Here is a 26,081-nt window from a genome sequence, read left to right on the forward strand (position 1 = left end):
AAACGACTGGACGTGGCACTTAGCGCCATAGTCTAGTTGCCAAGGCCTAGATCTGCCAAAGGCTGAACTCGATGATGTTGAAGACTTCTTCCAGCCTTAATGATTCCGCATGACTGCGATTCAGGGCATGAGCCGCCACAGCCGCCCGCGGGCCCGCGCTCGGGGCATCGCCGCTTTAAGGGGGGAACCCCACGTTTCCCTGTTTAAGGCCGGCGCGCGCGCGGAGGGCCCGGGGTGGGGTTGCTTGTCTGTCTGTCCGTCCTTCGGTCGGTCGGGGCATTGAAGGTGAGCGGGGCCTGCGCGGTCCCGGGGGACAGGGGTCCCTCCTGCGGAGAGCTTGGCAGAGCCCCCGAGCCCTTCTTCCCAGGAGCCGCTTCCTCAGGGCTCGGCGACTCCTCAACGCGGGGCGGGGGCGGGCGCGGGCGCGGGCGCGGGCACAGGCGGGACTTGGAGGGGGCTGAGGGCACTGGTGAGACCCGGGGCGGGGGCAGGATCCCAGAGCAGAGGAGAGGAGCCCACGGCAGCTCTGCTGAGCCCCGGCACCTCGGGGCAGAGGCGAGGAGAGGAGCCCAGGGCAGCCGTGGAGCAGCCCGTGGGGCCGAGGGCCCTGCGCTGCCCCCGGGCTTGTCCCCTGGGCTGTTCTATCTGCAGCTTCTCCCAGGGATCACGAACCGCCTCCAAGGCAGTCTCCAATGGCTCTTCCATGACGGCAGTGGTTTCTAACGTGGTCTTTAGGCATACCTGGGAAGGTGGATAACTAGCACGGTCTCTGGGATTGCTCTCCCGTGGGAGCCTGTATAGGCTTTCCGAAAAAGCCATCAGGTGACACTCCTGCATTTCTGGGAGCAATCTGCATTCCTTATGTGAAATTCTGATGAGAAGATCTCATGTATATGTACTATATACATATATGATATTTTTAAACAATTTTCAGCAACTCCAATATAATTCAATTTTTTATGCAAAAAACAAAAAGTGCTTGAGATGCGGTACCTGAAAGCTTTTAGCTTTTTTATTGTTTTGGGCACCTAAATCTGAAAAAGTGACATTTATGTAGTCCTGATGTGTGTAGATATGATTTGTATACTTAGTGGAACTGTTGCTCTTTATGTCAGTGAAATGTGATAAAAACTTCAGAGATATTAGACTTCTTGAAATATAAAAAGATGGCTGGATCAAGGTCCTACAACTCTTCATTCTTTCTTTTTCATCTGCTTTCATGGATGAAAGACTACAGCGTGCCTTCAACCCGTGTAGCACATCAGAAAGCCCACATGAAGAAAACACTGAGAAACTTCACACCAGAAACTTCAGTAATGTGACATCAGTAATGGAGCATTAGGAAATCTGGTTTTATTAGTTTAGTTCATGAAATTACTTAACCTTTTTATGGCACACGTTTTTCTCCATTCATAACAGTATTGATTCTGTCTTGTAATCAATCAACATTCATCAAATGTAGAGCTCTTTAGGGATGCAGTGGAGACTTTGGTGCTTAATCCATTACATTTACTTTTCCATTTCCATTTACCTCACCTTGCTAGTTACAGTTACCTTTTTTTTCCGTTATGACCAGTCATTCCCGTTTCAGTTTGCTTGGTTCTGTCCCATTTGTCATTCCCAGTTTCTTCTGTGCCCTCCTCTATGCTTTGCTGGTCTTTAAGTTGCTATTCTTGCCATGTTTCTCTGTTCTCACAGATTTTTAGTCTGACTTCTTCCCATCATTCCTTTCTGCATGTTCCTCATTCAAAGTCATTATTTCCTGAAATTTCTTTCCTGGAGTTTCCTCTGAGGATCCTTGCTCCAGCCATTTTGACACAGCAGTTTCAGGAGAGTTGCAAGTATTCTTGTCCTCTATTTAAACTGCTTTCTTATTCCATGCTGCCTGGGCCTAATAGAGGCTACTTCTTTTCTTCCCTTTTTTTTAAACTAGGTTGCATCTGGCATGGGCTTGAAGAACTTAAAAGCAGATGAATCTTTTGGTAAAATTATATGTAACTGAAAACTGTTTCTTGCAGCCAGTCTCAGAAACAAGAAGTTCTAGGAACCAAGCCCGGGACAAACAAACCGGAGCATTTTATCACTGATGAATTTATTTATGGTTTTTAAAAGGAGTTGTCATGTGTTTCTGCAAAAATGGGGAAAGGCAAGGGGAGAAAGGGATAAGAATAAAATTGGGCTAAAACATACTTGAGACTCCCATAAAGGTACTGCTGTTGTGCTCATTGTGTGGGTCAGGTGATCTTGGCATAGAATGATGATGTTAAAACTTGCAATTAATTTTTAACTCTATTTGATTTTAAAATGTAAAGCAAACTTGGATTGGTTTTGTTTGGAAAAGCTAAAAAGTACTAATGCATGTTGCTTAGTGTTGTCTTTTAAAACAACAGAGTCAAAAGCATTCTTCACAGTGGCATTATGCCTGTATTGAGAAGGATCGTGTATGTGATACAAATCCTCTTTATTACACTTTTAACAAATCTGTTCTTTTTCTCCAAAAGCTTTCATCAGTCTAAAAGGCTAAAGGATGGTGCCTCTATTTATTTTCTTAAGTCACTTTCCTATTGCTCATGAGATGAGGAAAACTTGAGTCTCAGTATGCTCTGGTGTTAGTGTGGCCATTTACTTGTTTAATGGTGTGACTGACTTCCACTGTAAGTTCAGTCATATTTAGCAGTAAATGTCCATCTGCAGTGTGGTATTTACTGTGGCAGCTGTCAAAAAATGAATGACAACTCACTTGCCAGCTTTGCTTTCTGTCCACCCACACACAGGATCTGGAAGATCTTCAAATTGAATTAGTACACAGGCACCTCAAACAAAAGCTGTGAGAAGGACCTGGGAAATAACCAGCAGAATGTCAGGCAGTCAAAGGAGTAGTCTGAACTTAACATTGGGTACTTTTTCCACTCACATCTTTCTAGGCAGTTGTTCTAAATTGTTTTGTCCAAAGAACCCTTCAGGTCACTTATTTTTCACTGACGTGATGCTGTTAAGACACATTTGAGATTCATTCTGTAGCTTTTTTCTTATGTTGAAATACTGAAAAGAAATTAACTCTTGAATAAATTTTGCTTAATAAATAGGTGTTCAAGTGGAAATGCAATCAAGTGTTAATACTTTATCTTTTTTTTTTTCCAAGATACTTGTGTTTTGGGTCAGTTGTGTGTTTTAGAGGAGAGGGAAAGGCCAGGGGCACCTTTTCTCCTAGTAACTTTTTAATTATGTTTTCAGCACTCCAGGCTTTAGTTTTTGATGGTTGGTGAATGCTGTAATGTTGGCACATTAGAAAGTTTTCTATTTTGCAATATTCAAAGAATAAAGACATTGGATAAGAGGTGATGATGTGCTCTTTCTAGGCTTGTCTTTCAGTTTTACTCTAATTTGCTGTTCTTGTCAGCAAAATAAACATTATGACCAAGACATCCACTATCATGTTTCATTCCTTAATATCCTTGGCTGATATGGAGGTCAGTTAGTTATGGCACTCTGCTGAGAACAGTAGTAACATTTTATTTTTTATTAGCTCTGAAAGCATGTAAGATCATTATTTTTCTCCTGTTAAATCACGTTAATTTCCTCTTAGCAACTTTGGCATCTCATAGGTGCAAGATCACAGATTTACAGTCCTCTTTTAAACTGTTGAATTCAAGGAGAAATTTTTCTGTAAAATAGATGAAGCAATAATCTAATTCTTTCTTATATCTGGGTCAAGTCATTTCTTAAGAGAAAATGCACTGCCAGTAAAAGAGTTGCTGTTCCACACAAAACATCTTGCCTAACAATCTCTTTATCGATCCCTGCATACTGATACTCTGACGTGTCTGTGCCTTGGACTGAGTAGCACCTGACTTGTTGTGCAAAGCTGTCTCTGTGTCTTTTAGGTGGGAACAGGGAGTTCTCAGTCAGCATAGGAAAGTGAACCAAAGACATCTTCAACCTGGTGAGGGTGGTGATGATCTTAAAAGGAGCATGGGGCATTATAATTCTCAAGTCTTGCCAGCAGGTGCTACTGTGACTTTGTATTAAATCAGAGCTTTAACAAGATAAACAGGGAAACTCCTTTGTCACACATTTATGTTTGAGGTTGGTTTAAATTGTTCTTTATGTGATTCTTGGGCATGGATGCTGAAGTTGGTGGGACCCCTATTACATCCCCAGTTTCTAAATCACTAAGTAATTTGCTTCATATTCTTTTTTCAAGAAAACTGATGTTCCAGTTCTTCAAACAGTATTTTCTTTTGTAGACATCCAGTGCAAAATTGCTGCAAAAGCAGGAATGATTATACAGAGAGTAGTGCTGAATTCACGGCCTGGTATGTACTTGAGGAATGTGTTATGGTTGCCTAATGCTCCAAAATGATGAGGGTAGAAACAGGCACTAACTTAAGATATTGACATTTGTGTGTCTTAATATTACATGCACCAATAAGTAAAGTTTATTGGGAATTGCTCTTACTTAGTCTGTATATACAGATTTCGAAATTCTTGGGGGAGAAAAAAAAGGGTTGATGTGTAATATATGAGAAAACTCTGAGTGAAGGGGCTCAAAGTGAAGAAAGATTAACAAACATGGCTTTTTAGTTCTGGCATTTGTTCTTTTTGCATTCTAAGACCTGACTAAAATATTTTGTTATTATTAAATTTTGTTTCTTTTTAGTAAATATAGAATCTTTTATTCCATGTTTTGCAGTGTTTGTTTTTTAAATTTATGCCCTTGAGGTTTTGTTTACTTTTTTGCTTACACATTGGCCTTGTTACAATGTCAGCTATTTTGAATAGCGAGTTCATAAATTTTCTGTTGTAGAAGACATGAAGTTTTGCAGGGAGTGTTGTATGCTACTTACTTCCAAAACAGTCCCAGGAGGTAAGAACTGTTGTGTGCCCTGCAGATCAGTCTTTCAGTGTTACAGCAGTAGCCTGCTGTAGCTGTGCAGGCACTCTGACTTAACAGATACAAGGGCGTCTGGCTGTCTCCTTTTGGTGTCAGTGGTTCCAGTTGTCAGTCTGATTGATCTGCTGCATGTGGTACCATCCTGAGGATGAAGCCTCCAGTTCTGGGGCTCTTGGCACAGTTTTATAGGTGTTTCTGGGAAGCTTTAATTTGAGGAAGTCTGTCTGTACCTGTGAGGAGATGCTCTTGAAGCATATGTATGCGCAGTGAGTATGGTCTGTATTCCCTCAAAAGAGGCAGAAAGGTGAGATTGTAGAACTTACCTGGTTAAAATGTATGGTCATTTGCTACTGGAACAATCATGCATAATGATTTTGTTATGTGAGAAAAGTCCCAGTGCATGTCTTAGTTTTGAATCTCAGGGGCTTTTCAGCACACAGGAATATACAGAACCATTTTTAAGAATGGGAACAACCCCTGATTTTACTTTTTTAAATTTGCCCTAATTGCTCATAAAAATTATGTATAGCAAATGGCATGGAAACTGTCAGGCAGTGCAAGTACCTGGTACTGGCCCAGGTAAACACAAGCTGACATACCAGCATGTCTTCATTTTGAATGGTATCAGTGTACCCTGCAATGTAAGTCGTAGTTGGATACAAAGTCTGAAACTTGATCAGTAGTTTTATGCCTGAGTAAATACATGACCTAACTTACTCTAAAAAGGACGACCTTGTAAAAATGTCAACTAATATCCCATTTCAACTGAGAGAAGCTCTATATTAATTCATTTATTTGTTTGATTTTAAAATATTTCTAGGGAAGAATGGAGTGCCAGTGGCTGAAAACTTCCGACTGGAACAAAGCACGATAGCAGACACGGTGCAAGCAGGACAAGTGCGTGTTAAAACCCTCTATCTCTCTGTGGACCCTTACATGGTAGGTGATGGACTGAGAGCTAAGCCAGAAATTGTTTTTTACAGTACCTTCAACTCTGCACCACGTGTCATGATGTGTAACACCAACATTACCAATTATAGGACAAATACATCTCTAGTACAGCTTAGTAATTGCATTCATTCTGATGGAGTTATATTGGTAAAAAATTTCACATTAATGTGCCTTGGATATATATGCAAATATAATTTTATAGGACCAGGAAGGGACTCTGAGCCCTTGTATACCATTACAGATTTGTTTGTATCAGCTTCTTCTGAACTTTGCCTTTTTTATATTTTTTTTCCAATTCTGCAGAATTGTAGGAATCATGTGGTTGGGAGAGTTGTAGGTTGAAATGAAAGTGAAGGAGAGAGAAGAACCAGACAGACACAGTCTGTAAAAGTTTACCATAATGAGAATTCTGATTATTTATTCCCTGCATAGATGGAGATAGAAGAAAGGAAACTGTATGAATTTCAGAAAAGTAGGTTTAGCTTGGGAATTAAGAGTAAGTTTAATAATCCTGAAGTACTCATTTTGGCCGTTGGGGGAATATGTAGAGAAAATACTTCCAATTTCATGATGTTTCACTAAACTGATCTCTGTCAGGGATGTTGTGCGTGTATTTGACTGCTCTTCAGGCACAGGCATGGACTTACTGACTTGTGGGTGTTTTTTTCAATCCTACATTTCTAAGATATATTCAGTTAAGGAATGGCATTTGTAGGATTCTCACCAGACCCAAGCCAGTCATCTTTGGTTGCACATCTGTAGAATGTGTTTGCTTTGGCACTGCTGGACCAGGTGAGAATGGTCCATCTCCTCCATTTGTACTGAGCAAACATGGGGAAAGGGGAGTCTGTGGAAAGGTTATGAATATTTGGGATTTATTGAGAGATTTTTGCGTAGCCCTTTGTGTTTGGAATTTTAAATACATCTCCTGCCCAATTTAATTTAAATTGATAAAGAAGTGATGTGCTCCACCAGAGCCCTAATGAAACCCTTGTCTTTCAGCGCTGCCGAATGAATGAGGACACTGGCTCCGATTACCTCCAGCCCTGGCAGCTCTCTGAAGTGGCTGATGGGGGCGGTGTTGGGGTTGTGGAGGAGAGCAGGCATGAAGACCTCGCTAAGGGAGACTTCGTAACTTCCTTCACCTGGCCTTGGCAGACAGTGGCAATTCTGGATGGAAGTTTGCTGCAAAAGGTAAAAAAAAATGTGAAGCCCGATTTGTCACTATTTCTTTTCTTTACTGTTGTGTTCTTTTTTTTTCCTAAATAATTGCTAATGATACCGGCTTTTAGTCAAAAACAAGTGAACATTATTCAGACAACTAGTTCTCAAAAGGCAGATCAATTCACAGATGCCAAAATCTGTATCAATTTCTCTTTTTTCATAACAAAAAATGTTGGTTACCAATCATGCCACTATTATTTCAACTGTTGTTCTTTTAATAAATTTACATGAAGCTGCTTCTGTTAATTAATTCTTATTATTCTAATTCTAGTTAAAACTCCTGATCCAGGAGAATTGTAAGACATAAAAAGCTTTAGATATTTTTAATGTAATTTATTTCACTAATATATGTCAGCAAAAACTTTTACTTGAGGTTGTATCCACAGAAGAAAGAATATTTAATATTAAGTTGAAAGTGGAGAGGTAACAGTGCATTAGATATTTTCACCGATATTTCACAGACTATCCTGAGTTGGAAGGGACCCCCAAGGATCATCGAGTCCAGCTCTTAAGTCAATGGCCCACACAGGGGATTGAACCCATGACCTTGGGATTATTACAACCAAGTTTTAACCAACTGAGTATATTGTGATGATTGTTCTCTTGTAACACAGAAAATATACTTTCCAATAAAATCCTTCCTTTTAGGACCCTTGGCCACTAATCTGCAATTGCAGGGTTTAATAAAATGGTGCATTTTTATTCTTTATGCAGGCATAGGGATTTTTCACCATTGCTGGAAACTTCTTGTCTCCAAACTGTATCTTGATACTTTCATAATTTAGGTTTTTGTGAGTGACTTTGTTTGAAAACTTTTTCTTAAACTATGGAAATACAAAATATTTGTATGAACTTGTTGTTAGGATAGAGCTAGTTTAGAGATAGTTCCTCCCTACCAGTTACACCTTGCCTGGTCAATATCCTGAGTTAGTCTTCTATCCTCAGGCAGTCCAGCAGTAAAACCTCACCTTAAAAACAAATGAACACCATTGCATGTTTCTGTTTCATAGCTTGTTCCACAGCTTGTAAATGGACGCCTTTCCTACTTTCTTGGTGCAGCTGGCATCACGGGCCTGACCGCCCTGCTGGGCGTCAGGGAGAAAGGACACGTGGCCATGGGTGCCAATCAGACCATGGTGGTGAGCGGAGCTGCTGGTGCCTGTGGCTCTTTGGCTGGCCAGGTACGTGGGCTTGACACATACAAACATGCTCTGTGACCAAGTTTTGTCCTCTGAAACTTGCTGGTTATTAAACATGCAGGTGAAATAATTGTGAACATGAGCAGGTATAACCTCATAGGAAGTTTCACAGATCTGGCACACACTCTCACTGAGAAAGATTTTAGGTATGTAACTTAAGTCATGAAACTGGGATAGGAGAAAACAGCCCATGCTGTTTACTTGTTGCTTGCATAAGTAAAGTAGATGGTATAAATACACGTATTTTTTTATGTACTTATATAGTAGCCTGCCATTTGAACAGAATTATTAATAAAGACAATCTATGAAGAAACAATGCATAAGCAAATGTATGAAGAATGTATTTACATCAATTATTGTCTTAATTTTTTTCCCCTTTTATTAGCTAAGTTATGGTACTTGGCAGATGGTAATTTTGTTTGGTTTTCCAATACTGTCAGTCATTGGTGACTCCATATCTTCTGCAGTCAGTGAGTTTGGAAGGATGGCAAATTTAGATTGTACCTACCCATTACCTGCTACAAGTGAGGAGGGAGCAACAAGAGACAATCGTGTCACATGAGATGAGAGTGTGTGCTGGACTTGGCTGCCTGGAATTTGGCAGGATGGGGGATAACTGTAACATCCTCTAAGGGCCCCTTTCACCCACTGGTACCTTTATGGAGATGAAGGATCTAACTTGTCTTTGTTGTTTGGGGTTTTTAGTTGAAAATTTTTTTTTAACTGTGTGCCTGCAGATTGGCCGTCTGGAGGGCTGCACTAGAGTGGTGGGGATTGCTGGCACAGATGAAAAGTGCTCCATTTTGGTCCAAGAAATGGGGTTTGATGCTGCTATTAATTACAAGAAGGGGAATGTGGCAGAACAGCTACGTGAACTCTGCCCAGGCGGTGTGGATGTTTACTTCGACAATGTTGGTGGAGACATCAGTGATACTGTTATAAGTCAGGTGATTATTCAGCTGTCAGGCTTATTCTCCAATGTCTGCATGCCCAGCTTTAAATTCATTCATGCCAGAGTCCAGCCTGTAATACAGCAGAGCAGGTTTTCCACTAATCCAGGTACTGATCCTGGTCTTGAGGAGAAATCAGATACTTGAAATCAGTGTCTGTCATTTGAACTAGCCTGGCAGTACAGTAATAGAATAGAATTTCTGCTTCTTGTCTCTTGCATCTTAGGGCAGGACACTTGGTAATATTCCATAAAAACCTTGTGTATCAGTGCAGTAATCTTGCATTTTGTCAGCTTTGGTTTCATGGCTGATGCTGGCCCTCCATAAAGACTCTTCATTCTTAACATAGAACCACTCTGTGTCATGGCAGGGAGGTTTTGGTGGCAATGCCATCTTTGGGACTGTAAGTCACAGCTTTATCCAACAGCTGTATTAAACTTCTCTGTCATATTGTCCCTCTTCCGATTAAAAGGACACACAATAACAGCTTCCTATTGTTCTTTTATATAGTGCCTTTTTAAATTACACTAAACCGTAGCTTTTATTTTTCCATTATTGTCTCGCATTTACCTATTTGAATGTTGTTATAGGTTGAATGGGACTGCATGCAATTCTCCCACTCTTTTACAGGAAATGTGGCTCATGTGAAAGTTTTGCAATATAAACTATTGCATCTCTGAAAAATTCAGTTTCCGAGACCAAGGAATGTATTTTTCTCACTTTGTGCTATCCCAAACAGATGAATCAGAACAGCCATATCATCCTGTGTGGACAGATTTCTCAGTATAACAAAGATGTGCCTTATCCTCCTCCGCTGCCTCCTGACATAGAAAAAGTACAGAAAGAAAGGAACATCACAAGGTACATTTCTCCTCCGGAACTCGTGACCAGGTTCCAGATTGATTGCACATGTGATGTTGTGACTGATGTTTGGAAGATAGACTGTAGATCTGCAATAGACACATGTAATCAGAACAGTGTTGCCATGCCTTAAAAGGAAACTGTAATCACATTGTTGATAAATACTTTCTCTTACATTTGTCTTTTTCAGCATAAAAAGTGGGAAAAGATGTTGTTACATAGACTCGTAGGTGTCTCTTGTTACACTTTTTTCGTGACTGCTTGTTTTAGTCCTGGAATCTCTGACAGATTCTTTAGTACAAGGGGAGGTGTTGCTGTGGTTCTGTTCTTAAGTTTTGCAGAGTGCCTTCTCTCACAGTGTAGTGGTTCAGGCAGAGAGAGAAGATCAAATATTTTTGAAGTAAGGTTGCGGCTGATGCAGTGATTTTATTGAAATTACATTTTTGGGCGGTTTGGGGGTTTATTAGGTAATGGGACTGTAGGTGTGACATACAGGTGAGCATTTTTATTATGACTCTGGGAATTGCTCAGTCTCCTGTCAGGATTCAGATGGAGCTAAGGTAGAGATTAGGAGCAGAGTCTTAGGAGACTTTTCAGTCATGGCATTCCAGAAAGTTGGGGAGTTCTGATTTCTGCGCAAATGGATTGACTTCTGATTAGAATTCTTATGCCTCCAACTGTTGTCTGTACTTTTAAGAAATGGATAAAAATACTAAAATACACCACACATAGCAGAGTACGGTGGAGAATTTAGTCAATACGTTGCTACAAGTAATGATAGTTTTTGATCATTTCATTTTCTTAATTGCTATAGAAAGCTGTGTCAGCAGGATATGCAAAATTTCAGGGAGACTGAAGTTAATTCATAGTCACTATCTGGTTGCAGCCCCATTAATTATTCTTCCTACCACCAAAAAAAAAAGATAGAAAATAATAGGAATTCACCTACATTTTATGGACATTTGCTTTTTCTGGTAATGCTACTTAATTTTTATTACTCTTCTCTCTCATACTTGAACAGAATTATTTGTCTAGGACCAGTGTTTCTGTCAAATTCCCACTGCAGGGAGCTGTCACAACAAGCTGGCAAAGCTCTGAGCTACATCTCATTGCAATTCATACTCATAACTTTTCAGTTTCCACAATGCTGTTTCCTAAAAAGATTTGTAAATATTTAAAAATATGTTTACCAATGTTTCTGAAATAAAAATTTACTCTTTTCTTTCACAGGGAAAGATTCTTAGTGTTGAACTATATGGACAAACACGAGGCTAGTATATTACAACTCTGCCAGTGGATCCAAGAGGGTAAACTGAAGGTGAGAACTTTCAATCTATGACCTTTGATTAGATCTCCTCAGATAATGGTCTGACTACAAGTAGACCAATTTCTTTGTCCCTGGCTTTCATACTGTGCCCCAGAATTGAACAGAGTTTCTTAAGAATTAAGATGATTGAAAGCTCATAAGGTAGCACAGTTTCAGAAGGTACCTGTGAGGATGGTCTGACTGTAGTATGACCGACTTCTCCAGTTAAATGTGCTCATGTCTGTATTCTTTATTTCAGTATAGGGTGGAAGTGCTTTTTTATGTAAAGGGCCAGGCCTTCAAAAATATGACTTTCAAATATCTGATTAGTTAAATGTCCTGAATGCTTCTGAGGATCTTGTCTGAAGTTGTATTTCAAACTTCATAATCACCTTTTGCGATGGGTATATGCTTAATCTATGCCTTCAGGCAGAGGTCTGTCTGAATGAGTTTTGTTTCTGCTGGTGATAGTAAATTTTCCTGGGAAAATCCTGAGATGTGAAATTTTGCCTGGGGCTGAAATTCGTCTGACTGAGGAATTAAACAGTTCCTGTTCTGATTGAAGAATTAAATCACCTGTGTGTTTCTCAGAAAATAATCACACCTCTCTTGATGAAATAATCTGGTCCAGACAGAACACTATCTGTTGTAGCAAGAGAAATCTTTAGATTTTAGTAGTTTCTGTGGCAGTTTCTTGGCATGTTTCTAAGAAACAGAAAATGCTAATCTTGTTTGAAGAAAACTAAAAGGACTTGTTTGCACTGGCAGGTCAGAGAGACTGTCGTAGAAGGCTTAGCAAACATTGGTGGTAAGATTTTTACATAATTTTCTGAGAATAATAATAGCCTGATTAAATACAGTGACATTAGAAGTTAACTACCTCCTTTGTTTCATTTGCCAGTTCAAATTTTTGTATTTTTCAAACCCATGATTTTTGTTATAATATTTTTTCATGAGGTATTGTTTTGTAAGAAAGTTATTTTATATTAAAAAATCATTCAATATAAATATAGATATTTTTTTCAAACTGCTACCTTAGCAGCTGATGATAGTAATCCTGATCTTACAGGTTTAAAGTGATGCCTGTTTCTTAGCGCTTGTGTGTAAGAAAATGCTCTTTTGACAACTTAGAAATTATACTTCAAAAAAGGCCAATATCTAATGGAGGTTGTTATTGGATTTGCTAACAAAAACGAAAATGAAAAGTACACACAAGAAAGGGCAAAGCATATTAAAGATTGCTAAAAAAGTAAATATTTCTTTCAAAAGAACAAAATATCCTGTAGCCTGTTCAAAATATCTGTAACAAAGGAAATAGGAAAAAAAAAAGGGCATCTTATTACATAAGCCTTGTGATTGAAGATAAGAATGCTTTCCTTTCAAGTAAGAGGGAAGAGCATGGTTTACTCCATTTAGTCTTTAGTCCCACAAGACTGGAACTGGTAGAATTAAGTGATAACCAAATCTTAGAGATTCCGATTTATTCTAGTCATTGCTGATTGCTGTTTACTGGTACACATACCTATTTTGAAGGAATTTGGGGAAATATACCAGTCATATTTCATACTCTCATACTTGGTTTACTCAAAGATATATTCTTTTGTACCAGCTTCTCTCGCTATTGTACAGTATTTATAAGCCTTTTCTTGCAAAGGCTTTTGAAACCCACAGCAACTGGGGGCTCTCCAGTCATGCCTTGTCTACCTTTGATATTTGCGTGATTTATCATAACAGCAGCAAATGTAATCATTAACTTATTATGAGTTATTATTAGAAGTTCAAACTGTTGCTTACAAATCAGGGTTTTTTAATTATTACACAAAGCTGCCCCTAGCAGTTTATTACAGACAACTTTTTTTTTCCTTCTTAATTTAGGACATCATTAAGGATAAATATGTTTAGGTCAAAAATGGGATCTCTGCTTTTCAGGGAGCTGTTTCTGCTTCTACCATTTTTGGTTTCTTTTTTGGCACATTTTGCTTGGTACTAACTTGTTTCATTATTTCTCTTGAAGCTGCTTTCCAGTCCATGATGAGTGGAGGCAATATTGGAAAACAGATCGTCTCAGTTTCTAAGTAAAAGTCATTGGCTTGAGAAAAGTAATTGCACTCTGTCTCTAATAGTGAGCAAGCTTTTACTTACACTAGTTTCCATTTTTTAAATAAACTATTAAGTTGTTCTGTGTGCACTGAAAGCAGAGATTTTGGGATACTAATGAACTTAATAGCACTGCAAACAAGAATGCAATCATTTATACCCTAAATGAATAATACATTCTTTGAGGTGATTTTGACAGTTGCCAGCTATAACACTTGCAAATATTTCATGGGTATGGTTTGAAAGTCAGACCATCCCACTGTTGTGCCAAACACGGGCTCATCAACCCATCTGTGTGCAGTGACACTTCACACACCCGGGGGGAACCCACGAAAGGCTGACTCGCCATCATCCAAACTTTAGCCTGTTTATGCATGGCTTTTTCATTAGTTAGTAATCAAACCCTTACTTGCTGCTTGTATCTCTTGCTTCTCAAGCTGATTATTCCACATGTGCAGTTCTTCCCTCCATTCCAGTCAGAGTCCATTTTGAGTAGGTGGTCAGTGGGTTGGTGGTCACCATCTCCTCTGCTGGAATTACCTTTCCTCCAGCTACTGCTCATTCCTGCTGACCACTCCTGGGGACTCTTGTCCAGACAGCCCCTTCATTTTGGGATTATTGTGTTCCCTTTTCCTTAAAACAAAGGATCAGCCAAAACTACAAGTTTCACAATTCAATTGCTTAATCAAATCTGCCTAGCTATAGCTACGGATTAACAATAAAAAAATTGAAAGTTTGGTTAAAATCTTGAGGGACTAGATAATCACCAGGAACAATTTCCAGTAAATAATTTGTATGCAACCACCTAGTTTTGGTTTTAAAAGAATTTACTAGTGTAGATGTGCACCATTCCCACGCCAGATTGTCTCAGTGCCCAGGAACTTCCCTAGGAATTTTTAATTTACTGTTGTAAATTTTTCCTAACAGTCCAATCAATCCAGCTAATCATTTTAGAACCTAACTGTTCTTATTTTTTCCAGGTAATTGCAAGAAAAAATTCCATTCCTAGAATGCAAAATCTCTAATAACAAAGATATTTCCACTTTGCCATCTGAAACAAATTTCCACAGATCTCTTGTCCATTTCTCTGCATTGTATCATTAAATCCTCTATTTTCCAAGTACTTGAAAGGTAATTCATTTACAATTCCCTCTCCATGCAACCTGAGACTTTAATCAGAGATAATTCAAGTGTAGGGTGATCCTTACTCGTCTCAATCTTTGAATTCCAGACTTAAGTTTTCTTTTAAGAATTCCTTTTCTAAATTCCACTGTATCTTATTTTTATTATACTCTCATTAGTTTTACTGTTGTTTACACCTCTCCAAGGCGATAGAGAGAGAATCTCAAAACATGCTGCCTGATGACAGAGGTAACTTTGCAGACACTTGATTTTTGTTCCCTCAGTAACTTCTCTTGGCTCTGAATTTTTGGTCTAACAGTGCTTTTTTACCATCTCAATGGGGAGACTTGAAAAATGAGCAGTCACTGAACCATGCACAGAATGAGTTGTGCATGTCACTACCCAGGTCAAACTAAATACTGGGGAAGAAACACTATGCAAGAAAATAATTTTGTGTGCTGTGGAAAGTAAGATGGTATCAGTTGCCTGATGTTGTGAGCAATATGAAAAACAGCCCTTTCATTTCCTGATGCTGAAGCTGGCCCTGAAAGAAGGAAGCATGCAGTGATGGATGCCAGAAACTTTGAGAAGAGACGTTATAGCATTAGATTGTCTAAAATAATAATAAATACCTGTATATTTCAGAAGATACTTCAACTGTGAACTGTGGTGAATTTGTGTTGTATGAATGTAAGAAAGCAATCATAACAATAACCATTGTTATGCATTTTTCAACTACAAAACTAGGGGACCGGTTCATTTCAGCTGGACTGTAAATCTGGTTTATGTCCCTAAAGGTGGGATTCATCACCCAGTATGCAGTGAGCCAATCTCACACACAGAGCTGAGATCTTGGTTCATGTCTGTGCAGAGGTGGGTGCTGAATCCACCGAGCCAGCACACCCCTCAGTATGCCAGGTGATCATTTTCATACACTTGGAATAAAAAATTTTCATTTCTGACATAGGTACCCACCTAAAGCTTTGCATTTTCTTGTCTCTGTTTAAAGATACAGTGCATGATTATTTTACCTTGCATGCTCTATCAGGAAAGGGCTTATGTGAGTAAGAGGTGATTTTAGCCTGTGAGCAGGTATTTTACTATGTTTATGAGCACAAAGTTCAGATAACGTTGGTCTTTGGCCTTTTAGTTTCATTTATAATGTCCTCACTTCTCCAGTCATGATTCTTGGTTCCTCTAAGTTTGGTTATTCCCTCATTTTTCATAAGTTCTTTTTTCCTGTTCTGTACTACAAAGAATTTTTAACCTTCTTATGGTACTTGTATTTCCATAACACTGGAATAGAAGCCAAAATTTTTATGCAGTAAAATCAGTATGTTGTTATAGTTGGCAAATGGAAGACAGGAAGCAAGAAGTGAGCAAAATTCTATGAATTCCTGCATATGGACTGTTTATAGATGGGTAACTCAGTTGTGAAAGTTGAGCAGTGCAGGTTTGTATGGCTTGGTAATTGGTGTGTATATTGGAAGGAGAGGCATCAGGAAATGCAGTGATCCTGAGCACTGTCTCTAGACTTAGATTCCTGTCAGTTGGATGTAACGGGGAGGCTGCTTCTGGGAACACAGCCTTTCCAAACACTGTTCCCAGTGAGCGTGCTGGTGTGCCCATTGTCCCCTTTCTTTATTCCCTCCTACATGCATATGCCTGACAGAACCACTCAGATTGAAACAGAGTCAACATTCCATTATGCTTCCTGTGTTCTGCATTCAATTTCTGCCAGGCAGCAGATTAGCCTTAATGCACTCTAACACATTTAATCTTTCTGAATAAGCCTCCTCATCCTTACAGTTCATTCTTAAAGCAAATATGTAAATGCAAAACAAACCAGCCCACTCCAAGTATATGGCCAACCATTAACGCTACATTAACTCCTCTACCTGACCGACCCTACCGCCCCTCCCCACCACCTGCGGCAAATCCGGTTTTACCGTGAGGCTCCATTGCTGCTGCTTCTGAAAATTGTTACTGGTGCAAAAGTATTTGGACAAATGAGAGTATTGGGTGCTTTTTGGTGCATGGTGTCACCATGATGCTTTCCTAGTTTCTTCCACCCTTGGGGGCTAACCCTCGTACGTAAAAGTCACAATGTAACTTGCATTTCCCTGTATTTGGCATCCTCTGATCTATCAATTTAATTTTCATTTCAGCAGGCTGTTTAGAGAGAAATGTCTTTTCTTATTAAAACTGAGGACTGTTCTCTTTTATTCCAGCCCGCTTGGAAGAAAGTATATCATAGGGTAGTATACAAAGCAGCTGTGTATTTCAAAAGAGACTTCAGCTATGGACTGGGGTGAGTTGGTGTTGTATGAATATAAGGAAGCAAACCTAACAATAACAACTACTGGAAAGTAGTTAAAATGTTAATTTTCCTTTGATATGTTAGGTGTGAAAGCCTCAGTCTTAATCTATTTATGTTTCCAGGGTTGCATTTGTTTGTCCAAAGTACAAATTTTACTCAACAATATTTGCTGAAGAGCTAGTCCAGAATGAGCTCATCTCTGGCACTGTGTGTTGACACACCTTCCAGAAGTGATCGCCCTGTAGGAACTTATTTTTCACAACTGAAACAAAATATGATAAAATTGTAACATTCCCAGCACTATTATTTTTACAGCAATTGCTTAGTAATCCACACAAGTCATAAGTCTATTAAGAGCTGTGATGTGAGGGGTGATGTGGGGTGAGATCATACTGAGGTATTGACTCTTTACTGTAATAAAGGCAGCTGATTGCAGCAGCATTCCTGTAGTTAGGTAAGCTATGGAGGGCAACACAAGTTCTAGCAGCATCAGTGAAATGCCTTTAGGAAAAAAAAACCCAAAAAATGTGGGGAAAGTCAAAGTAAACTTCATCCTGATGCCCACAATGTTTAGGACTCTCACAGAAGCATTTCTTTGCCTGAGAATCCTGGTTCATGTTACTTCTTAAGAACAGACAAAAATCAAAGGGAGAAGATTCTTTAAACCAAGTGCCAACAGTTATAAAAATATTTTTTCATCTTCTTAATTATTGTAATAGTGTGGCTCTTCAACTATCATATATTTTGTACTATAAAGAGGTATAATTTAACAAAGGGTGACAAGTAACTGATAACAAGAATCCAGTGTGCTTTGGATGTACTAGATAGGTAATCACTGGCTGTAGAACCACCACTGTTTGTCCCAGAAAGCTTTACCTTACGAAGACAATGAGTGATAGTTTCTAAGATCTTAAGCGAGGGCAAGCATGTATTCAGAGCAGGAGTTGTGTCCCTAACACAGGGTTATTTCACCTGGTGTGCAAGAGCCAATCAATACATTGAGTCAAGATATTTGATTTTATTGCCATACTGCAGAATAGCAGGCTGGTTCTACAATCTGCCACTTGATTTGCTCCCATCACATTGCTCTAATTTGTCCTAATAAAGAGCTTGGAAAGGACTCTTGACTTCAGCAGACCTCTGTATTCTCATGCTTACCCTGAAACAGCAGTACTATTTTAGACAAAAGAGAACTATATGCCAGAAATAGTAAGTACCAAAGGCATTTGCTTCTGTTCAAGTTAAAAAAAAATCCATTACTCATCCATAAACTGGAAAAAAACTGTTGTAATTCATGTAACAGTATGAGATCTTACACTGATGCTGATTGATGTAAAGGCTAAGATACATTACAGCAGAATATTGTGTTATTGTCTCAGTAGAAATTCAGCTTTTCAGAGAGAAGAGGAGCTGTAAAAGAGCACCAAACCCAGGCAATTCATCAGGATAGCACAGGACCTGTCATCTCTGGAATGTCTGGCTTCAGTCTGCTGTGTTGATTTGTGCCTTCTGGTTCTTTGGGTTTAGATGTGTTCTGGGAGATGGGCTGCATTTTATCAAACCCCTTTATTTCGTTTGAATTTGAAGGGAAAAGATACTGTGTTGTGAGTTTTGTTACTTAGAGTTGACTTGGGCAACCACTTGCCTATGACCCGGGCTGCTAAATTAGAAGCACAGAGTAGGGCTTATGCTCTAAAGAACTGAGATATAAACAATTAAGAAACTTCAAAGAAGCTATTGGTAAATAAAATCTTCTTGTGTTAAAGTGTACAGCTCAAGTAGGAAAATTAGGATTTTCCTACTAAAGTTTTAGAATACTGGGAACTGTTTAAGAAGGAGAAAATCTGAATTAACATGAGACAAAGTAAGTTTGACTTAAGCAACAAAACGCTGCAGTAACTGTCTCTGTAGAGCATGAGGTCAGAGATGCTTCCTGTGCAGGGTAGAGTTCTAAGCTTCTACAGTATGCTATTCCCTGTGACAGCAGGACAGTAGGGTAGCCCCTTTCGCTCAAAATTTGTTACATTATTCGCACATACATACGTAATTCACATATCGACCAGGGTAGGAGCATGTGATTCTTATCTGGGTTGTTGGAGGCAGGGATAATGCATCCTTTGCTTGCCACACTAAGAACAGCATTGAGAGATTTCTAACAGAATTCCATCCATCTACCAAACACAGCCCACAGAGCCAAAAAGTATTTGACTGTAAGATTTTTAAGTCCATAGACATATGATTACACTGAGATTGGTTTATGTTGCAATTGACTGCTACCACAACAAAGAAGACTCATTTCAGAACACAGTCTTGTCACAGGGTAGAAGGATGAAGTATTTCATTGCCACTTTCTATGCATCCTGATCTTGTAAAAGTAATTGTGAAATGTCTTTTTATTATTAATTTTTCAGTAACATTTCTCAGAAATAGAAAATCAGAGTAGGGCACAAAATCTAACAGCTTTGCAAAACAAACTTACTTAGCAACAAATGACATTCTGTATTGTCATAACAGTGTGTTTAACTTATGCAAATGAGAGATCTTACTCTTTTTCCTATTACATGGCACATCACTGAAGAACATGAATTAAAGAACAGGGAAACTGTCACCTTTTAGAAATACTTAATATTTTCTTCCAATTCAATTTATTTTCCTGTGTTCCACTACAGTCACTGCTGGGATTTTTTCAAAGGCGCCATAAATAAGTTACTCCTCCTTTTTCTTGAGAAGCCATAAGTAAGGTACTGTAAAATTACCTAAAGTATTTTAAATGTTCCACTCACAGCATTCTTTTGTGAAGCAACCCAGTGTTTTCCTTTACAGATCAAGGCACCTCAGCTCACTTGGCTCTGGATCCTTACATTCTTCGTAAGTGTAACTAATACAATTTTTGGACTTCAAAAAACTGAAAAGAAAAAAATGAGTTTTCTTAGGTCACTCTTCAGTGCATTTGACTTAGACCCAGAAACACAGGCCTGACCTGCTCAGTTACCAACACAGACATCAGACCATGTTATTCCTTCAGGTTCTCCCATCCTGAGGACATTGTATCCATTCTTTGCTTTGAAGCTGAACTCTGACTACAGCTGAGAATCCCAGCAAGACTGATCTTTCACTGTCCTCTCACAGGTCAAGTGTGAGAGAATTGGAAACCTCAGTACTGTAGAACATAACTCCTTCCTTCCAAAGTTGTTAATTAGCAGCACACCCAGGACAAGAGCAATATGGCACAGCTCAGGTACACATGACCACAAAAATACATATACACACCTAACAGCCTCTAATCTGCTTGTATATATTATAAACTGAAAAAGTGTAGAAGCATAGGACTATTACTGTGAAGGCCACCACAGCACCTTTGCAATGACTAGTACTTCATAAAGACATCTGGTCTAGTCTTGTAAAAATATATGAAAATCCGGAAATAAGAATCAAAGTTAAGCAAAAATCCTGAAGTTCATTATCAAGACCTATGCTCACTTTTCCCAGCATTATAAAAATCAAGAATTTAATGAATCAAAAATATTTCTCAATTCACAGTAGTAATAGACAAACATGTCCATTTGTGAGCCATACAGACATATCCATCTGTATCACAACCCCCCCCAAACATTAAAGATATTATTATACAGTTGACTGTATTAACATATGATGTATCACTGTATGATATAACATGTATTATACAGTATATGGTATAATACAAGAAAAATATGCATTACCTATTGTTGCACATTTACTGTTTAATACAGTTCTGTAGCAGTGCAGGTGCAGCTTCAGAACTTACCACCTAATGGTTGAGCTGCATGGAATTCCAGCATCACAAAACAATACGTTGTAACTTGACAGCTTTTAAGACAAAGAACTTGGAGTATTTATCCTGTACTTCAGGAGCTCTGATAGGTTTTCATTTCTACTATGTAAGTTCTGAGCTCAGACGATTTCAGTGTCCAGGTTTTATAAATGAGAGCTAAGGTCAGCACCACCAGCCATGTTCTCATTGGGGAGAGGAAGAAAGCCACGGTCCCGTAGGTTCTCTGCAGGAAATAGCAGGAGTAGAGCTGCCAGGCCAGGAGGAGTGCCATTGCCAGGTGAATGAGCACAGCCATGAGGTGGTGGCCGTGGCGGATGTGAGAGCAGAAGCTGTGACCCCGGCACCGCAGGAACAGGCACCAGCACAGATAGGCCATGAGGGGCAGGTTGAAAAACAAGATCTGAAAAGAAGAGCAGAGAAAAATATGACAATGAGCAAGCAAGGTGTTCTGGGTAACAGATATGAAGGTGTAGAAAGATACAAGCACATAAAACTGTCCCATTCTAAGGGCTGAGTACAATTCCCAGACGTGGAATCTCATGATGTACTTCCAAGACTGCAGCTGATAGAGCTGATAGTGACTGCCTGTGCCTCAGTTTCAGGCCAAGCATTCCTGTCTACTCCCTGCAGTGAGAGGTACTGACATGCATCTGACCTTTCTTGGACCCGATTCAGACAGACTTGGCAAAAAACTAGTATGGTAAAACCAGCAGGTCCTTATGTCAGTTCAACTCTCTGTCCCAGCCCACTGTGGTGTCAGGCAAGTGCCAGCACTGGTATAAGGGAGGGACCATAAAGGAGGAGGCAGTGCTGGCTTGGTCTGGCTTAAATGCCAAGGAACTACACCCTCTCTTTCAGCTCAGTGGCAGCTGGGGAAACTACTGCTTGGAAAACTGGACTTGTGTGCTTGCTTGGAGAGTGACACCTGATCTGATGGGCTATTCAGGGAGCAAGGGCTGGCCTGGCCACTCAGCTTCTTTTGCTTAATCACTGCAACTGGTACATGAGTCGAGGACAAAACTAGAAAATTTAGAGAGGAAAATGTATAGACATGGCCTCTAACCAGATATCCAGGGAGTCCAAAGCAACATCAAAAGCAGAAAACAAAAGTTTAAGAAAATGCACAACCTCCTTTCTTTCTGCCCTTTAAATCTGCAGAAAGGTAAGAAAGACCTGTTGTAGTCAGGCACGACCATTTATCTCCTCTGTCCTTCCAAGACTCGTTTCTTTATAAAACTATTTTAAAAAATTTGGGAAAAAAATCCCAGAAAAAAGCACAGCTTGTTAACTTTAGTTTTTATAAATACATACCTGTAAAATACCAACCACAAATGTCACACTGCCCTGTAAGAAGGAACCACCAACAAACACTCCAAAGGAAAAACAGGCTCCCCACTGGCCATCTATCAGTTCTCCTACAAACCATGGTCCTGCAAGAGAGGAAATCAAATATACAGCACCATCAGGAGACAGAATAGAGACATGGTCCTTTTTTATGTGGCCCTGAACACAAAATGGTTTACTGGGGAAAATAACTTGTCTATTGCTTGTCCATAGTAATAAGCCTAATGTTTTCACCTTCAACAAACAGCAAAAGGGATGTGAAAATATCATGGTATTGCCAAGGAGTTGTGGCTTGCAACATCTCTGTGACAGTTTTCAACACCACATATAACATCTTATGAGAGAGGTGAAAAGGTAAATCTTTTCAAATGTTAGATTTTCCCCAGAATTACAGTAGGACAATGAAAAATGCAGTCACAAACAATCCCAGCTGGGCTCAGCACAGAAGTTAAATGAGGCAGGCTGTTCCATGTTCTGCATACTACACTGACTGCCAAGAAAGTAGCTGTTTTAGTGACATAATATCAGAGGAGAGTAAGCTAAAATGTTAGCATCAGAGCCCAGATGTCTTACTGACTTGTCATGTGAAATTTACCTTCCATATACTCATTTTACACCAAAGTACAGCAATGTAACAATTTAAGAGTTTAATTAATTCAGGGGTTCTAAGCTAGGTTCTTATAAACAAACCTTTAGTCTCTTTGGACAAACTTTTGAAGTTCCACACAGATTTTGTAACTTAAGTACATTGTCCCCATTCTCCAAAATGTTAGAAGTCTTCATTTCATCAAGATCTGATGTGTAATTTCAAAATACTAATTTACGTACTCTAGTACTCAATGCAACTTACCCAGAATGGTGTATAAATTCAGAACCAGAACTGAGTAATAGAAGGTGTTTGTTTTACTGAAGACATGAAGCGAATATGAAGTCAGAGTAAGTAATCCTGGGTTTCCTAAAGAGGGACAACATTTAAGATAAATACACAATTCAGGTTGCAAGCACCTCCCTCCCATATATATGTAAAAAACCTGGTTTTTCTGAATCAAATCTGCACATTATTTACTCATTCTATTAAATAAGGAATATAATAATACTTGGTATGTCTACAGAACAAATGCAAAGGAATGCATTTCTACCATTACTGGGATAACTGAAGCTAAATAAATAATAAATACATCAATCTGTATTAAAAACAGCAGAGGAAGGTGCCACTCTAACTGCATACACTTAACTGTATGTAACAGAACAACCATTCTATGCCCCAAAAATGAGGTAAGCTGGAATGATAAACATGGAAACAGTACATATTAAATAAAAAGTAAAGAGAATCAAAACAGTAAATTTGGAAACCCTGAAAGACAGGTCAGTGTGGACTAGATTAACTGGATTTTTTAAAATTAAATTTACTTAGTGAGATCTGATAGCAATTCAGATAAAATGAAGGCTAGGCATTAAAATGACAGTATTATCACAAATGTGTTAGCAGAAAAAAAGCAGTATTAACTCATTGGAGCAGATAATTCATAGAATGAGATCAAGAGAGCCTTCCTACAGAAGTTAGCTTGTGGAGTTTCACGTATTATGTGGCTGCCCTTCTCATAAAGAATTAACCCCCAGAGGGCAAGCTTGATCTTTGGAAATCCACATCTCTAACAAACTCGTTCACTAATTTGTAAAACATTTGTCATAGTCCACAGGGACCTCATGACGACAGAGGCAGCACTTTTCATTTTTAGTTGCTGAATTCCATAAAGGCAACTGAAAATCTGTTCTTTCTCTATGTAAGCAGTTGCTGTAGTTACCTCAGGATGCTACGTGATTATGGGTACAGAGGAAGGGACAACTGACATAAATAGGAAGGGAGGTGGCTTCCAGAAAAAAACCCATTAGTAAGGTGTGGTTCAAACAATTCCTTAAAGGATAAACACACAAGCCTAACAGTAGTAATTGTCATTTACCAGATTTATCACAAAAAAAAATCAAGTTATTGACAAAACTGGCTTTAATACTATTTTGAGAAAGACCCAATCCTGTTCACATTCTTTGCAAAAATTAACAAAATTATCTTTGCAGAAGGAAATCTGTTTCTCCACTCAGGTGACAAAGAATTCTGTGACAACTGTAGTGAAACCAGCACACATACAGAACTAATACAAAATAAAACATTCCTTTCCCTGTGCATTGGATTCTTCTGTGAGAAAATTAAAACATTAGACTTCAATCCATTGAATTTTTGTTTAAACAAAGATGCTTGCTAAAGTTTTTAGTTTTTAATTTACTTTATTTGATATATTGGAGGTTTTCCAGGTACCCATAAAAGCAAAACAGCAGCTTCTGGCAAACCAGCTGAACCCACAGCAGTAGATGGAAAATGCATATGGTGATTAACAGCGCAATTACTTACCTATTGTTAGCGCACAGATAAATAGTGAAAAGTTTAGGGGAAAACAGATCCTTTAAAAACCACAAACACCAGTTCATACCTTTGAGTGCTGGCTTTTGGACATATCTGAAAACAAGGAGCAAGGTGATCTGAATCAGCACAATCAGGCCAAAGAGCACACGAGCCTGAAAAGACAATTTTGACTCTTAAGCCAGTCCTGGAGTAGTAGCAGCATTGGAGCATTCCTTATGGACACTGATAGAGTGGCACAAAGATTTCTAACTGAAACACATATTCGAAGCTTGATTGTGTCATTGAAATGAAGATGAAAAAGAAACTTAAGATTTTCTACGTTACTGAACAAGTATCATACTGATTTGAATTCAGCTGAATGGCTGAAAGTGATAGACCTGAATTTTTTACAAAATGGGGGTTGTAAAAGACATCCATTGAAAAAGTGCAAATACACTTCCGAGGAAAACTATTTTCTGAGTGCTGTACTGAAGAGAACTGCAGTTCAAGACATTGTGAAGAATTATCAGTTACTGATTAACAAAACTAATACAATAATTTCGAGCCAATTACAATACAATTACAGTCATCTGGACTTTCTTATGTTGTTCTAAAAGTGCACCTGAACTATTATGACATGCCTTCTTTGCATGTACTGAGCTGTAACACATCTGTATATGACCTGGAACTTACTGAAGTCGATGGGAATTACGCCCTCCTCTTTGCTGAAGCCAGCTGTAATGTCAGAAGCTGGTGGCGAGAGTATTTCCAGCATTCTTGCCAGAACACATATTGCAACAGATCACAGTGAAGTTTTTTTTTATTTAATGTTCCCTTTTTCTACCATGTCCAGATGCTCCTTTTCAATTTCTTGCTTGCACGAAACATGTGTATCTATGCCCAAAAATGGAAATTTTGACTAAATCCAAGAGGTCAACTGTTTACATGAACCATTGCTGCATATTTGCAGTTGAAGTGTGCAACTTGAGGAACTTGAATATTTTTGAATTCCAATGGAGTAATATCTGGAAAAAGTAAACTGCTTTCAAGTCTACCAGGAATTAGGAAAATGCCCACTGTAGCTCTGGGAAACGAACATGGAATGACAGCTGTTTTGCTGAAAGTACTTACTAGAACATAGTGGTCAGAGAGAAGAATAACAGATGGCCAAAAGTCAAATCTACGAGAGAGGTTTTCTTCCATAGCAAATATATGGCTCCGCGTGCTGATTCTTCCTGAAGCATCCTAGATTGATATAAAATAAGAGGACAATTAGATACCAGTAGCACACAAAATAACTAGTTAAAGTTCCTAATTATCATTGCAGCTTACCTACAAAGATCCAGTTGATGCATGTATGTCTGGCATATGGCTGTATTAAATACTTCCACTTACAAACGATTATTTACTGACAATTTTGCGGTTTCGAGTAAATTGGCAATGATAAGATCATAATCTGAAAGTGCTACATATGAACGACAACCTGTCAGAGATTCAGCAACTTGTGGAAGACAGTGACTGTTTACTGGCCCCACCAGTAGTCTGCTGAAGGTCAAATTCTAGGTAATAGCCCATATTAAAATACTATGAAGCTTCATTGTACT

General features: G+C 38.9%; 2 protein-coding genes across 14 annotated transcripts in view; one reads left to right on the forward strand and one right to left on the reverse strand.

The window, feature by feature from the left end:
* The first annotated feature begins 228 nt into the window (after positions 1 to 228).
* PTGR2 (prostaglandin reductase 2) overlaps positions 229 to 26,081 on the forward strand; it is a 32,210-nt gene continuing 6,357 nt past the window's right edge. Inside the window, exons 1-11 of one of the 9 annotated variants that reach the window (XM_071558304.1) lie at positions 858 to 1,982; positions 4,248 to 4,316; positions 5,715 to 5,833; positions 6,848 to 7,039; positions 8,080 to 8,250; positions 9,006 to 9,215; positions 9,958 to 10,079; positions 11,310 to 11,397; positions 12,154 to 12,193; positions 13,400 to 13,507; positions 14,463 to 15,574. In XM_071558304.1, the coding sequence (XP_071414405.1) occupies positions 1,946 to 1,982; positions 4,248 to 4,316; positions 5,715 to 5,833; positions 6,848 to 7,039; positions 8,080 to 8,250; positions 9,006 to 9,215; positions 9,958 to 10,079; positions 11,310 to 11,397; positions 12,154 to 12,193; positions 13,400 to 13,464 (1,113 nt within the window). In that variant the 5' untranslated portion in view covers positions 858 to 1,945 and the 3' untranslated portion in view covers positions 13,465 to 13,507; positions 14,463 to 15,574. Of the gene's footprint in view, positions 286 to 799; positions 1,983 to 3,918; positions 3,944 to 4,247; positions 4,317 to 5,714; positions 5,834 to 6,847; positions 7,040 to 8,079; positions 8,251 to 9,005; positions 9,216 to 9,957; positions 10,080 to 11,309; positions 11,398 to 12,153; positions 12,194 to 13,399; positions 15,575 to 16,835; positions 17,054 to 26,081 lie in introns of those variants that run through there. The other 8 variants (XM_071558305.1, XM_071558308.1, XM_071558303.1 and 5 more) reach the window with 8 other exon arrangements.
* Positions 6,265 to 26,081, reverse strand: part of TMEM62 (transmembrane protein 62) — a 32,628-nt gene continuing 12,811 nt past the window's right edge. For 2 of the 5 annotated variants that reach the window (XM_071558302.1, XM_071558301.1), the window contains 5 exons: positions 25,609 to 25,722; positions 24,566 to 24,650; positions 22,930 to 23,034; positions 22,047 to 22,165; positions 18,194 to 21,135 (listed from right to left, as the gene is read on the reverse strand). In XM_071558302.1, the coding sequence (XP_071414403.1) occupies positions 20,809 to 21,135; positions 22,047 to 22,165; positions 22,930 to 23,034; positions 24,566 to 24,650; positions 25,609 to 25,722 (750 nt within the window). In that variant the 3' untranslated portion in view covers positions 18,194 to 20,808. Of the gene's footprint in view, positions 7,031 to 18,193; positions 21,136 to 22,046; positions 22,166 to 22,929; positions 23,035 to 24,565; positions 24,651 to 25,608; positions 25,723 to 26,081 lie in introns of those variants that run through there. The other 3 variants (XR_011698073.1, XR_011698074.1, XM_071558300.1) reach the window with 3 other exon arrangements.

This window comes from Pithys albifrons, chromosome 6 (assembly GCF_047495875.1).
Source record: "Pithys albifrons albifrons isolate INPA30051 chromosome 6, PitAlb_v1, whole genome shotgun sequence".
In the NCBI taxonomy this organism is placed as follows: Eukaryota; Metazoa; Chordata; class Aves; order Passeriformes; family Thamnophilidae; genus Pithys; species Pithys albifrons.